Below are 14,803 nucleotides of genomic sequence, written 5' to 3'. Positions count from 1 at the left end.
CACTGTTCCTCAAAGCCCAAGTCAAATGTCTGTTTTTTTACCCACAACCCAAAGATATTGAGATAACTGTCATAGAGGAGTAAAAAACATTAAATATTAACATTTAGGGAGCTAAAATCAGAGAATTTTGTCATTTTAATAATAAATCAATCGTTTTGAGTAATTCATTTAAAGAATTACTCAAAACGATTGATTTATTAGTTAACAACTAATCGATTAATATGATAATTGGAACTCAATCATAGTATTTTCACCTAATGTTACTTTTTTGTTTTAATGTTTTTATTTTTTTAAATATATTCTCGCCATCCCCGGCGGATGTTACGTACTGATTGCGTCAGTAAATACCGCACATGCGCTGTGTGACAGATAAACAACATGGCGGCGTCCGTACAGCGCCTCACACTTGCTGGGAGATTTCTCCTACAAAGACATTTACTGAAGACAAATTCTTTAAGCCGGGTAAGAACAATGTGTTTATAGACATTTTTTGATATGTCTCTCCTTTTAAAGTTCCTTGACAGTTCTCAGTTTACAGTCTAACGTAGGAAAGCCTCTGTATGTTCCGTCAGGCTCACTGTTTGCTAACAGTTAAAGTTAGCTAAAAGCTGCGACAAGCTCGGCTGTTCCAAGATAAATTCTTAAAGTAATGTTGAAGTTTACCCAGTGTCATTCAGTAAAACTGTCGACGACATAGGTTAGTTAATTTCATCATCGCTGACAAGTGACTCGTAACAGCTGACGTCACTGTCCTAAATTTGTTGTATCACCATGACTGACTTAGTTTCTGCCTGTCCTCCACCTACAGCTCACAGCTGGACAGCACAGACTCTTGGCCACTCAGGCTGCTCAGCAGGTGGCTCTAAATGTCCCTGAGACCAAGGTGACCACTTTAGAAAACGGACTGAGGGTGGCCTCAGAGGACGCTGGGCTTACTACCTGCACAGTAAGTCGAAAGTTATCCCCCTAATCACACACACACACACACACACACACACACACATACTTGCTGTTTGTTTGCCTGGCTACTGTGACGTATTTACAATAATTATTCAGTATACAAGAATATGAGAAAATCCATTTTGGGGTTATTGTCACACTGTTTAGTGTTCAACTCAGTGACCTACTCACGCCCAAACTTGATAAAGACACACAATGTTTTTTTTTTTTAAATGCCACAACTATGACCAACTTTGTACTTGTTGAAATCTAAATGTTGTTTTATTTATATGTATTTATTGTGGGTTGCAGGGGAACAAATCGAAAAAACTAAATTTACTCTTAAGACGTTCTGCAATGTAAAATAATGTTATCTTTTAGAGTTTGTACAGAATAATTGGATTTCCAGGTGGTGATTCCTCTTTCATTTTGGGGTCGAGTTGCAGGTCTGCAATATGAAATAATTCAACCAGTTAAAAAAGAATTCAGCTGTTTTATTCACCATATGTGCTACACTAAATATTGAAACAGTCATACAGAATATTATATCAAGTCCATTTACAAAGTTGGGTGTGGGTTTAAAAGTTTAATTTAAATGTGTAAAAAACAGTTTAGTGCCATCACTAGAGAAGGCAGCCTCACCACCCGTATTTGTCTGGAGATCTACAATAGTCCAATGACCACAGAGTGAGAGTATGATAATAACTGCATATTCGTTACTGCCTACTTCCAGGTGGGCCTCTGGATAGACGCCGGCAGTCGCTATGAGAACGAGAGAAATAATGGCACAGCACATTTCTTGGAACATATGGCCTTTAAGGTAAGATGGTGACAGAGCAGTAAAGTTTTACTTTGACTAACTGGACTTATTGGTTTGTCTCCTAATATTTCTTATTTTAACATACACAGTTTATAAGTTAGCAAAATAAAGACAGTGGAATTCTTCATGGTAGTATCATGCAAAAATCATTTCATAATGTAATATTTATAAAAGAAACGATGGTCTATGTCTTGTCTTCAACAATGCTAAAAAAATATTCCAAGGCTCATTCACCTGTGTGTATGTGTGTGACAGGGCACCAGGAAGCGCTCCCAGCTGGATCTGGAGTTGGAGATCGAGAACATGGGGGCTCACCTGAACGCCTACACATCCAGAGAGCAAACTGTGTATTACGCCAAAGCTTTCTCTAAAGATCTCCCACGAGGTACGGTACACTAGGGCAGAAGAGCTGAGTGATACAGAGTGAAGGACTGTATGCAAGTCCTGGAAAAATCCTAAAATGTCTTCAATTATGTCATCTAAAGTCAATTAATTCATGTTACTGGAGTTGGTGTTGTTTTGTATATAAATGACCATAATGTCTCAGGCTACTTGAATTTGAGGTCATTTGGCCTGAAAAGAACTTGAACTTGATGTTTAGGAAGGTGTGGAAACTGGTTTGTAAAATGAAAACATTTCTATAATTTTATACATGCAAATAAAACTTTCTGTTCCTTCTTCCCAAGCTGTGGAGATCCTGGCTGACATCATCCAGAACAGCACGCTGGGTGAGGCAGAGATCGAGAGGGAGCGAGGGGTGATCCTCAGAGAGATGCAGGAAGTGGAGACGAATCTGCAGGAAGTGGTGTTTGATTACCTGCATGCTACTGCTTATCAGTCCACAGCTCTGGGCCGGACCATCCTTGGGCCCACTGAGAACATCAAGTAAGACCCTATCTCTGTATATTGTGTTTCTGAAATACCTGTAACAGTGTGGTTGATGCAGTGGTCTCACATGGCTCTGCTTTAACTCGGCTTACTTTAGAAATGCTCTCCCTGTCATACTTTAAGTCAGTTGTATTGGATTGCAGGACCATCAACAGAGGTGACCTGGTGGAGTACATCACTACTCACTACAAAGGCCCCAGAATAGTGCTGGCTGCTGCTGGAGGTCAGAACAACTCCTCTCTTGTTTGGTTTATCTCAGTTGATGTGTTACTTGTTTTTAATACCTGAAGTCATAATTATAGGCTAAAGTAAGTTGACATCAATGTTGATTCTGCATCTACACCAAACCAAAGTCATGAATTTATATCAGAGTGAAATATTGAGGTTGTTCTGACCTTGGGGACTTTGTTTCATGTGTTTCTGATCAGGAGTTTCTCATGATGAGCTCATTGATTTGGCCAAGTATCACTTTGGAAAACTTCCTCTCAGATATAAGGGTGAAGCTCCGGCACTTCCTCTATGCCACTTCACAGGAAGTGAGGTAAGGTTGAAGGCTAATACTGCATATTGTTATTGTGTTTTAGTTTTCTTGTTTTGCTATTTTACTACATTTTTGTCATGCAAAAGGTCCCCAGATGAACTTAAACCAGGAAAGTTCAGGTTAATGGTTATTAGGGCTGCAAGCAACCATCATTTTGATTATTGATTAATCTGCTGATAATTTTTTCGCAATTTATCGTTTAGTCTATAAAATGTCATAAAACTATGAAAAATGCTCATCATAATTTCGCAGAGCCTAAACTGATGTCTTGTTGTCTCACTTGTTTATTATGTCCAACCAACAGCCCCCAACCCAAAGACTGTTTATTTACTATCATAAATGACAAGGAAAAGCAGAAAATCCTTATAATTAAGAAGCTACAATCTGTAAAACAATAATAAAAAAAAGTGATAAATACATGTAAGTCGTTACACAGAGCCCCATTAATAAACAGCTGTTTTTTTAAAGAGAATATATCTTAGAATAGGAAAGTTTTGAATTACAGACAGTGGAGAAATGATTCCAGTGAGTCTGTCCTGCTCCCTCTTTAGATCCGTGTACGTGACGACAAGATGCCTCTGGCTCATATTGCCATTGCAGTGGAGGCGGTTGGATGGTCACACCCCGACACCATCCCCCTCATGGTGGCCAACACTCTTATTGGAAACTGGGACCGCTCCTTTGGCGGAGGTGTGGTGAGTACGGCTGAAACCTCGAAGTCAAGTTAATTTGCACAATGCTCAATTAACTTCAGTTTAGATTTCTCACACCAAGCTGCACCAGGCAACTTTCATAGCACACATAGCGGTCTGTACGTGGTAATGAAGTGCATAACCCCTCCTGTTGGACTGTGTCCTCTGTGAACCCAGAATCTGTCCAGTAAACTGGCTCAGATGGCCTGTCAGGGCAACCTGTGCCACAGCTTCCAGTCCTTCAACACCTGCTACACGGACACAGGCCTGTGGGGGCTCTACATGGTGTGTGAGCCCGGCACCATCAACGAAATGATGCACTTCACTCAGATGGAATGGTGAGTATATACACACACACACACACACACACACACACAGGACAGATCAGACATACTGTAGAAATGGTACTACAGTCCACTCACAGCTCTAAATATAAAACCTTGTCTTGTGCTCTCTGTTAGGATGTCTCTTTGTACGAGTGTGACGGAGAGTGAGGTGGCACGGGCCAAAAATCTGCTCAAGACCAACATGCTCCTGCATCTGGACGGTAAGGCTGCGTGACATCGGGCTGCGTCACATCAGGCTGCGTCACAGATGTCTTGCGTTGTGCTTCCGTGATCATCACGGAAGCACAACGCAAGACATCTTACTGACGTCAGCTTGTTTATCTGTTGTCTCCAGGATCCACCCCTATCTGTGAGGACATCGGCAGACAGATGCTGTGCTACAGTCGCAGGATCCCTCTGCATGAGCTGGAGGCCAGAATTGATGTGAGTAGATAGTCAAATCTCACTCACCAGGAATGTACATAGCCTCCCACATTTCTAGTGAATTTAGAGACTTTTTAGTGGAATTCAAGAAGTCAGCCGTGGTGTGTTTTGTCACTATTCCAAATATGATTGAAATCATTAATACCTAAATATAAACTCATGATCTTGTATTGTTCCTCAGACAGCTCCAAACAGCTGAGGAGTATTGATGGACTAACGTGGAGGATAGTAATTTTGACAAAATATGGATGGCCTTTTAAAACCCAATGAAATGGAACTTTTTCTTCTGGAAAGTGTTGAATCTGTATTGATGACCTTGTTGCTGCCCCTACAGACATCAATAACAACTCTAACCTTACTGATACATCACCCTGTCTCTCTCTCCCTAGCTGATAGCTCACTGGTTAACTGTTGAGAATGATCATCATCATGCCCCATACCATCATTTTGTTTCAATGACAAATGTATCACAAAGTACAAATATACAATTTAAAGGGGCCTTTGCTCCAGTTGATAAACTTTTAAGGTTAATCGAAACTTGCAGCATAAAGCTATAAAAGACGATGTAATGTAGGGCTGCAACTATTTTCATTGTTTATCAATCTGTTGATTATTTTCTAGATTTGTCAAATAGTTGTTGGTACGAAAATGGTAAATATATCAGGATCATCGTGTCTGAAAGACCAAGATGACTTCCTCAAATATCTTGTTTTGTTCACAACCCAAAGATATTCAGTTTACTGTCAGACAAAACAGGAAATATTCACATTTAAGAAAATGGAATGAGTTTTGACTATTTTTCCCTAATTTGGTTTTTCAACTGAATCTATTATCAAAATAGTAATTTAGTATTAATAGTTGGTGACTAATTGATAAGTCATTGCAGCTCTAATGTAATTTTCTGTTTTTTCTGCCTTTCAACAGGCTATTGATGCCAAGACCATCAAGGACGTGTGCACCAAATATATCTTCAACAAGGCTCCTGCCATCGCAGCAGTTGGTATGTTGCTAATTTTTTAGAGTGGATTCAGAGTAACACGTTTTAGTACAACATGTACACTTTGGTGCAGACACACCTGCCTGATACTGTATATAGTAACTGACAGTCCCTGAGCTTGTGAAGCTGTAACATTTCAGAGACAGTTTGTATTTAAGTTTGATTAGTCTTTTTCTATGGATGAAGGACTGCTAGACCAGATGCTCTACTCCAGTTTGTCCGTTTATTCCCAAAAGCAGCGTTATTCTCTCCTGGCCATAATGTCCAAATACTGTCTGTTGTCTTTGAAAGTGGCTCCTGTGCTCTGTGGCAAGAAATTTGAAAATATATATGCTCTCATTGCATGATAACACAGGTAGGGATGCAGGATAATATCATATAATATCATCCGTATCAGCCAAAAAAGGCTTTACAATAAAATGTTGGCATTGGCCAAAATAACAGGTTATTAAGATGACACTTTATTATGCTTGGCAGTTTTATTTTTCCCTGTGAATGGGGTTGTTCTGAAAATGATTGTATGTCTACATCTGCCGGTAGGTAAGAGTGGGCCTGACAATGTCATGATTCCGCTACATGAGACTTTATATTCTCTGTAAATTAGGTCGATATGTGCATGTATTGTTAAAGGCATTGGTAATTGGCCAAAATGAGTAGGAAAATATGCCATATAAGCAAAAGTCCACTATCATGCACCCCTAAACACAGGTGTCAAATCAAAGGCCGTTCCACCACCAAAATAAGTCTGTTATTGCATAATGTCATTTACTGATATACCTCATACATTTATTTATCATAATTTCCCTATGTATGTACAGTATATAATTTGGGACCGCTTCTACTATGCAACAAGCAGAGAGAGTTTGTTACAAAAAATTTAACCATGAGTAAATATTTGGACTTGCATCATGGCCAGGAAGCTTAATGTAACATGATTTAGCAGCCATTTTTTTTGTTCAAGAGGACAATTGATCCTTGCATGCTACTATTAGTCTGGTATGGTGCTCTGAATGGATTTATAGGAAAACTAAACTTAGGTTTTCTATTTGTAGTTCTGGCAACCGGCAAAGTATGATAACACTGTACATGACAGCTGGGATCCTGGCTGTAAAACAAGCCGGCAGTGTTTTCCACATTAAACTGTAATATTCCTACTTATCCCTCTGTAAACACAGGAGCCCACACAATTATGGTAGGTAGAGAGTTTCTAGGATATCACTGTTGCCAGCAATGTCTTTGAGTACAGTGTTATCATGAACAATGGCCAGAGCAGCAATAATAAAACCCATGCTGTGATAAACTGTAGTTTTTCTTTAAAAGCAGTACGATACAGTTTTAATGACATTAACTCCGATTGTTTTTTGTCTCAGGTCCAATTGAACAGCTGCCAGACTACAACCAGATCCGAAGTGGAATGTTCTGGATGAGAACCTGATCAGGACACATTACCCTTCAACTGTACAGCTCATAAAAAAACACAGTATTTAAGTCTTGTCTGTAGTATTTTTCCTTCTTTAATTTTTATTATAAAATAAAGACCAACACAATAATGTTAAAATAACACAGATACTATTCTTTGTGGTTCTTGTCATTTTTTACTTTTGGCTGCCACCTGTTCCTGTGCAGCTTTCTTGGCTTTAACCATCTCCACCAGCTCCTGTAAAAGACACAGGAAAACATCTGTTAGGATACCACAAGTGGTTTGGAGGAAGTAGATTGTGGTGCTGTTGAAATGTACCACATTGCACACAAAGACGTTTCTAATATTTAGCCTACACCGGTTGACATTAATTGACTAGATTTGAGACACCTCAGTACAACATCACTTTGTCCTCCTCTATTGGGCTGCCAATAACTTTATCTAGGCGAACCAAATAAACTGTCAACTCATGCTGAGAAAGGAACAGAGCAGCGCGTCATCTTACCTTGTACCTCTTCATACAGTCTTTCTTGCTCCGTCCTGGGACGGCAGCTGCGATCTTCTCCCAGCGCTCAGGTGTGCTCACTGGGTAGGTCTTCAGGGCTTGTTCCAGAAGTTTCTGTTCCTCCGTGGTCCACGCAGCAGCGTTGGCATCGGTACCAGAGGCTGAGGGAAGACATAGCAGGTCAATGTGGCTCATGTTACAGACTATCGGTCATTTGTTCAACAGTTCCCTCACTATGAATTTCCTGAGAAATTTCCCTGCTTCCAATGTACAAATTAACAACTCGATGAGAACACACCAAGTGAAAAATCGTTTTAAGTCAGGGTACAAAAATGTTACACAACACCCAGTCTCACATCGCCAGACTCATCTCCACAGCACTCTGTTATCGCTGGAGAGGTCTGGCGGCACCATTTCTCATTCTGGTATAGAGGACAGGCCTTATACCAACAGTCTGCATCCGTTAAGTCAGACTGACAGACAGACACACTCACCATCAAATCTCTCAGAGGGCACAGCATTGTCTATGGTGGGCGGTACTTGAGAGTGTTCCTTCTTGAATTTCTCAAAGGCTTTTCTGTTGATCTCGTCTTTCTGTACTGGATCTGTTGAGATGACAAATCAATGATAAAAAAAGTCAAAAACAGAATGGCAAATGGTATGTTACAGTAGAAAAATGTTTTAAAGGTACTATATAGATATTTCTGTCATTAATTATTAAAGTACTAAAAATGTTTTAATACTTTGACAATTTCAATTTTCCTTAGTTTTCCCTGGTATAAAAGAAGGAATGTTGGTTCCAGTTGTGTAAATCATAGTTTGTTCAAATGTGAGCTTACCTAGCCGCTGCAGATTCTTGGCCTTGTTGATGACGTCTTTGGCGGTTCTTTTCATGCCACTGGTGGAGTGTATGTTCATGTAGTTGGCAATAACTTCCCATCTGCAAGGGAAAAATAAACAAAATATTCATCAACAATTCGGCCTCAGCTTTGGGAGATATGGAGCAACAAACCAAACACAGATAACATAGTAAGACTGTGTTACACCAGGGGACAGACCTGCTGTACTGACAGCAAAGACACATTGTGTTAGCTGCAATCTTTTCAGATACAAAGACATCACCACAGAACACATACTGACACATCGCCATGACCAAGGCTGAGGTCACTTTTCTTACAGGAGAATTTCTCCTGACTCCAACTTAACATGTATATCTAGTTGGCTTAGCTGACAGCATATAAACATGGGAAGGTATTTCAGCCAATTTTTTTAAAATCGTGTCACACCCTCCTGATGGAACAGTTTTAGTCGTTTCAGCTGTCTACACAGGCTGCGCAATGCCTAGTAAACTCTACCTGAAGCATATTTTTAAGCTTCAAGACTATTAAGTGTATAACTGATTGCATGTTGGGCTCTGAGTGCTACCGAATGCAGGTGACCTTCACTCAATACTGTGCCTGAACACATCGTGTCTACCTAGCATTGGTTCCAGCAGGGAACAGATTGACAGCTTTGATGAGCAGCTGGAGGTCCTCCTCGTTCCAGCCCTTCCCCCCGCCTCCTCCTCCTCCCCCGCCACTGGCCTGGTCGGCACTGCGGGCCGCCTGCCTTGCCTGGACCTCAGCGTCCCTCTCCCTCTGCAGCTGGGCGTTCACCTCCTGCACCTGAACGGAGGAACACCAACATGTTTGTACACTTGTGAGGACTTCACACGGATGGTATGTGAGGGGTCTCCTGGTGGTCTTTGCAGACACAGTGCCTTTTTACCTGCTTCTCCACGGCTACCTTACTGTCATCTTTTGAGCCTGAGGCCAGGATCTCATTCAGGGACTGCAGACTGGAAACACACAAGTACAATAAAACACTGATTCCCATCTCAGGGCTCTGCTTCCTGAAAGCACTGCAAGGCTGAGATGATCCTAGCTTATAATTATTACGTCAGGACTAACAACATCTGAGACTGAAGATGTGATCTACAAACAAGAGTCAAACAGTTTTAAAAGCATTACATTTCATCAAATGAGAATCTTGTTGACCTTACCTTGTCAGTTCCAGTCGATCACAGAGCTTCTCCACCTCCTCCATCATTTTCACACTGTCAGCTTCATCGTCAGCAAAGTAATTCCAGTTCTGTGGAGTGAGGACAGATATGGAGAAGGAACAACATTAACTAAACGACTGTGACTAATGCAGGTCAAAGTCAAAGAGCGCTTCAATGAGAATGAACCTTGCAGGTAGTCCTGAGTTTCTGCCTCTCCTTCTTGATGGCCTTCTTCTGGATCTCTTTCTCTTTCTTGGCCTGCTGGGCAGCCTGCTTGGCCTCCTCTTCCTCCTTCTCCTTCTGCAGTCGAGCTGCATCCAGCTCCGCCTGCCGGGCCTGTTAAAGAGAGTGCACACTGACTGGTAAACGTTTGAGATTAACCAGACTGTTCATCTTTCTATTCTTCATTTTCAGTGTCATAACAATAAAACTCTCTACACATTTCCAACATTTTAGTCCATATCAACATAATACTGGATGGTAAACATGATGACAAAGTTAATGCACGTGTAGTCAGGAGGGTGTTTTGTTTAAAGTGAGACTTACTCTCTCCCTCTCCTCCTGCTCTCTCTTCTTGGCGTCAGCTTTAGCCTTCTTCTCGGACTCCTTCCTGGCCTTTTCTTCTTCTTTGAACTTCTTTATTCTAGGGTCGCAGCTGTAGGCAGTATCTGCAGTGAAGGAGAAAAACGTATCAATCTCACTCATTGTTCAGCAGATTTCCTGGACCACGCACCAGGATACAGAGGAGATTTTTATGAAATATTCAATAGCCTAAGTAGCTTTGTGATATTTTTAGTCGCTCCATCACAATGTTTCCTTCATCTTGCGGTGTGTGCTGAGACTTTACCGACTAGTGTTCGTATTCTGTTCATCTCCTCCTTCTTCCTCTGAGCTCTGGAAGCTCGATTCTGCTTCTCAATCCATCTCCTCTCGTCTCGACTGCAAGGGACAGTGAAAACACGTCAGTCGGATAATTCAGTCACCAGTACCTGAACTGTGTTTCAGTACAACCAACTGCTCTCGCACACATGGTAGCTTACCATTCAGCCTTTTCCTTTTCCTCTTCATCCAAGTATGAGAATTCCCTCCATGAATCAAAGTTATACCTTTAACAAAAATGAAAAAGGTACAAAAGTTAAAACACTTCTCTAAGTTGTGTTTTGACAGCCAAATGCCATCTTTCTGTAGTCAAATCAACATCTCTCGGAAACAACTCACCAAAAAGAGTAAAAATTATCAACATCTTCGAAAGAGGACTCCATGGTGCCGAGTTTGGGGACGTGCTTTTTGGAAGACCATCTGGCATTTCTGTCAAAAACGGGAGCGAACACCTGAAAGAAGTTTTCTTTGCCTTCGCCCTTTGAAGGCGAAGCGTTGTCGAAGGTTGGATCTACGCTGTCGAAGGCTCTCCTCTTCACAGGGTCCGACAAGATTTCTATAGCTGAGGTTCAAACAGTGACAACAGTGACAGTGAGTTCAGGACCCTCGGTGCTGATAACCATTAAAAGCAGAGTTACATACCTTTAGTTATACAGGTGAAGTAGTCGTTGTCTCCCTCCACAATCTGCTCTCCTGCAGCTTTCCTCTTGTCAGGATGGTGCTTCAACACGATCGCTTTGTCTGTTGAGAAGCAGCAGAGAATGTGATTTGAAAAATGTATTTCCAACAATTACAGAAATGATCCATGAAAGCAGGAGGAAGAGGAATACTCACGGGCAGCTTTGATCTGTTTCTGTGTGGCTTTGTACCTCAAGTTTACGAGGCCGAGGACAGCATAGTGATCTTGATTCTGACAAACAAGTAAGAGGTAAGGGAAGAGTTTCCAGCTAATTAATAATACATAAATTGATCAAATATCACAAAAAATGAGTTAAAATTCCAAAATGAAATGAGCTGCGTGTCACACATTAACAGTCTCAGTGTTAAAGGAGTGTGGGATGGTGTTGCCTTGTTTTTTAAGTCGAAAACCCAGAAGTATTCAGTTTACTATCATAGAGAACAAGAAAATCCCCACATTTGAGAAGCTGGACCCAGAGAATTATTGCCATTTTAGCTTTAAACAATGACTGAAATGATTAATTGATTATTAAAATAGTTGATTAATCTTCTGTGAAGCATCAGATTCGTACTGGTATCAGAGATTATTTGTACTTTAACGCAGGATTTAATCACAATGGAAACCCACTATCAGTTGTCAAGGATCACATTTTAACTCTAAAAAGGATCATGACTTTATATTTGATTCAACACAAATATTACATAAGTTTGTCTGCTTCTACCATCACTTGGCTGCATAAGATCTCAGCTACAGTTGTGAACACTTCCTTATAGATATAACCAAAACTAATGATAGATCGATCCTTCAGTTGAACGACTGAAAACATTTTGACATTTGCACAGTAGTTTAAGTCATTTGTTATTCAATTTGGTAATCCTTTTCTGATTCCAGCCTCCACAATGTGAGGGTTTGTTGCCGTTTTATCTTGTTGTCAATTAAATGTTTGAGTTTTGAACCACTGGTCAGACAAAACAATTGTCACCATTTGTTTAATAGATATGAAAAATATCTAAATAATGAAGAAGCAATGATCAACTGGTAAATCTGTGGTGGAAAATAATTATTGTTTCTCTGTCTGCTACCAATTTGTTTGAGCTCCTCTGTTAGACAGTGTGGGGATTAACAGTTCAGCACTAGCGCTTCTTCAGTAATAGTTGTCACAAATGTGACAGGAGGACAGGAGGAAGATTTAGCAGGTAAAAAGCTGAAGCTGCTGTCAACAGTGATCAACATTGAATAACACATAAGTCCTGAACTAATCCAAAATCCAGGATGACATGAAGAACCAGATGTTTGCTGAGCATCTCCTGCATCACATTCAGCTCTGAAATGGAAGGAGAACCATTTCTTCATGTAAAATTATTTTCAGATTTTGACTGATACCTTCCAGTCTTTGGGGTCAAGTGTCCGGAGCATGGGGTACTCCTCCAGCTGGAACTCCTCATCATCTGACTCCTCTGAGGACACCTCTTCCTCCTCGAGCTCCTGGAAGGAGGCAGATGTGCTTCTGTTCCTCCTCTTTATGTAGGCCTCGAACCATCGTCCCACAGGCTCCACCTGGACCTGCACAGAGGCTGAGGGGGGACAGACGGGTTAGAAATACTACTGTTTCTCATCGAGACAACAACATGGAGCCTGACTGGATAGTAGATAGTGGCATTTGGCAGTTTTTCATTAACATTTTTTTGGTTAAACACATAAATATCCATTTAATTTGTTTTGTTTTTTACAAATTGTGACTGAGATATAAACTGAGTGGGACATTTCACAGGAGCAAAATAAAACTTGTCAGTGCTCTCTGGTGAACTAACTAAAGCCAAAACTGGTCCTGAATCACTTTAGACATATAAAAAGGTATTTCCCTTCTGAAGTTTTATTAATAAGCCATCATATATGCTTATACCAATATATTTCTGCTAAGCTATCAAATTTGCCGATGTTTCAGAAATTAAAGGGAAAGTACCTTTTCCGAGAATTAATTAAAAAAATAGGGGTGCAATGATTAACTGATTCATTGATTATTTGTAAACTTTTAAATTAATGTGCACCTTTTTCGATAATCAATTAATCAGTTATTTTTTTAAGAAGTCAAAATTCTCTGATTCCACCATCTTAACTGTGAATATTTTCTTGCTTCTTTCCTCCTCTATGACTAAATATCTTTGAGTAGTAGACAAAACAAGACATTAGAGGACATCATCTTGTGCTTTAGGAAACACAGAGACATTTTTCACCATGTTATAGACCAAACAACTAACCGGGAAAATAATCTACAAATATATCTACAATAAAAGTAAACGTTACTAGCAGCTTTAAAAATGTACTTCAGGAGTATTTTCAAATATTATTTTTGACTATAGTTACACACACCAGAGTACTCCTTCTGTCTCTAAGTGAAAAGATTTTCTTCCACCATCATGGTGCTCAAACAGGCCCAAAGATCCTGCTCAGAGTGTGTACTTCTAAATAAGGTGGCTACTATTTTGGTTGCACGTCTGTCAAGTGCGACCAGTGCACCTGAACATTTCAATTTCTTGTTGCGTGTGCTGTGATTTAAATGAAGAAAAACATTTGCACCTTCATTCCTGTTCACAATTATTTCCAAAATGTGTTAAGAAATCAAGTCAAAATGTACAGTATTATTGGGTGCACCTATATGTAAAATGTAGGTGCACCAGTGTAAAAAGTTAGTCTGGAACCCTGTTGTGAGACACAATTTGAGACATTTTCTCTTGAAAGGTGTTATATTAATAGTTTATCTACTTGGAAAACTGTGAAAGACTTGCACAGAATTATTTTTCTTGACTTTGAGCACCAAAATTAATTCCCTGAGCTACAGCAATATGTATTTGGGGTTGGCAACAGTCATTACTGACAATCCTCGACATATTGCACCAAAACTACCTGGATGTCAAGGCCCCCCATTCAGGTAACATGAATTGTATGTATTGTTCTGGTTTGTTGAGCCTTTAACCCTGTCAGTTAAAAAGGAAAAACTATAGATGTTTTTGTCCTCATTGAAAATGGTGACAGGTCAGACTGTCTGGAGGTACAACAGGTGTCCAGACATTATGTAACACCCTGGTAATGAACGCCTGAAACCCGGAGGGATGAGAAAGTGGGTTACATATCAAGAGCTGCCAACTAGCAAGTGTTCAGCTAATGTCAAGAGCTCTAAATCAGTGCAGCAAGTGCAACCATGAGCGGGCAGCAGCTTGCTTATATTATGCAACGCAGGATACAACCAGCTTAAATAAACCGAGAAACAACAATACTCTTCCTAGTTCTAAAATTAGCTGATATTAGCTTAGTTCTTGCTGTCTGCTTTTTAGCTGCATGCTAACGAGTACAGCAGCACTCAGCATATACATCTGTAGCTTAGCTAGCTACCTTCCTGTGGCCTCTTTCAGTGCTTACCGGCAGCGGTTGTGAAGACAACAGTTTCTTCGCCGTCCAGCGCTTCTAACAACATCTTAGAAGAACGGGCTACACGGACATTCAAGCGCCGAAATTATCAGGTGAAAGCTTTCTAAAGTGCTGAAGTTTGTGGGCCGCTCATTAACACACCACATGGGCCTCCCTTTCCAAGTGCCAATCCGAAAACGAGTTCTACTGTCACGCCGCAAACCGCT

At 40.4% G+C, this 14,803-nt stretch overlaps 2 protein-coding genes across 2 annotated transcripts; one reads left to right on the top strand and one right to left on the bottom strand.

Annotated features, from left to right (window-relative positions):
• The first annotated feature begins 351 nt into the window (after positions 1-351).
• On the top strand, positions 352-7,208 carry pmpcb (peptidase, mitochondrial processing subunit beta). The gene is made up of 13 exons (XM_073480820.1): positions 352-462; positions 809-946; positions 1,673-1,759; positions 2,015-2,144; positions 2,446-2,644; positions 2,791-2,870; positions 3,076-3,188; positions 3,740-3,883; positions 4,058-4,218; positions 4,342-4,427; positions 4,562-4,650; positions 5,575-5,650; positions 7,018-7,208. The coding sequence occupies exons 1-13, from the start codon at positions 379-381 to the stop codon at positions 7,080-7,082; spliced, it is 1,452 nt and encodes a 483-aa protein (XP_073336921.1). The 5' UTR covers positions 352-378; the 3' UTR covers positions 7,083-7,208.
• Positions 7,139-14,761, bottom strand: dnajc2 (DnaJ (Hsp40) homolog, subfamily C, member 2). The gene is made up of 16 exons (XM_073480819.1): positions 14,589-14,761; positions 12,555-12,745; positions 11,327-11,402; positions 11,135-11,233; positions 10,832-11,054; positions 10,654-10,719; positions 10,461-10,552; positions 10,160-10,281; positions 9,800-9,949; positions 9,614-9,702; positions 9,340-9,409; positions 9,049-9,236; positions 8,412-8,512; positions 8,067-8,177; positions 7,573-7,733; positions 7,139-7,304 (listed from the first exon to the last, which is right to left on the bottom strand). Exons 1-16 carry the CDS (start codon positions 14,641-14,643, stop codon positions 7,236-7,238), a joined length of 1,863 nt encoding a protein of 620 aa, XP_073336920.1. The 5' UTR covers positions 14,644-14,761; the 3' UTR covers positions 7,139-7,235.
• Positions 14,762-14,803: the final 42 nt, after the last annotated feature.

Source organism: Pagrus major, chromosome 14 (assembly GCF_040436345.1).
Source record: "Pagrus major chromosome 14, Pma_NU_1.0".
Classification (NCBI taxonomy): Eukaryota; Metazoa; Chordata; class Actinopteri; order Spariformes; family Sparidae; genus Pagrus; species Pagrus major.
This window is presented reverse-complemented; position numbering and strand designations above follow the sequence as displayed.

Excerpts from the sequence above, each read along its gene's own strand:
- dnajc2 (XM_073480819.1), bottom strand. The coding sequence starts at position 14,643 with ATGTTGTTAGAAGCGCTGGACGGCGAAGAAACTGTTGTCTTCACAACC. Across the intron at positions 11,055-11,134 it reads CTTCACCTGTATAACTAAAG|CTATAGAAATCTTGTCGGAC; the intron begins GTATGTAACTCT and ends TTTGAACCTCAG. Across the intron at positions 10,720-10,831 it reads GATAATTTTTACTCTTTTTG|GTATAACTTTGATTCATGGA; the intron begins GTGAGTTGTTTC and ends TTTTTGTTAAAG.
- pmpcb (XM_073480820.1), top strand. The coding sequence starts at position 379 with ATGGCGGCGTCCGTACAGCGCCTCACACTTGCTGGGAGATTTCTCCTA. Across the intron at positions 1,760-2,014 it reads TGGAACATATGGCCTTTAAG|GGCACCAGGAAGCGCTCCCA; the intron begins GTAAGATGGTGA and ends TGTGTGTGACAG. Across the intron at positions 3,884-4,057 it reads GCTCCTTTGGCGGAGGTGTG|AATCTGTCCAGTAAACTGGC; the intron begins GTGAGTACGGCT and ends CTGTGAACCCAG.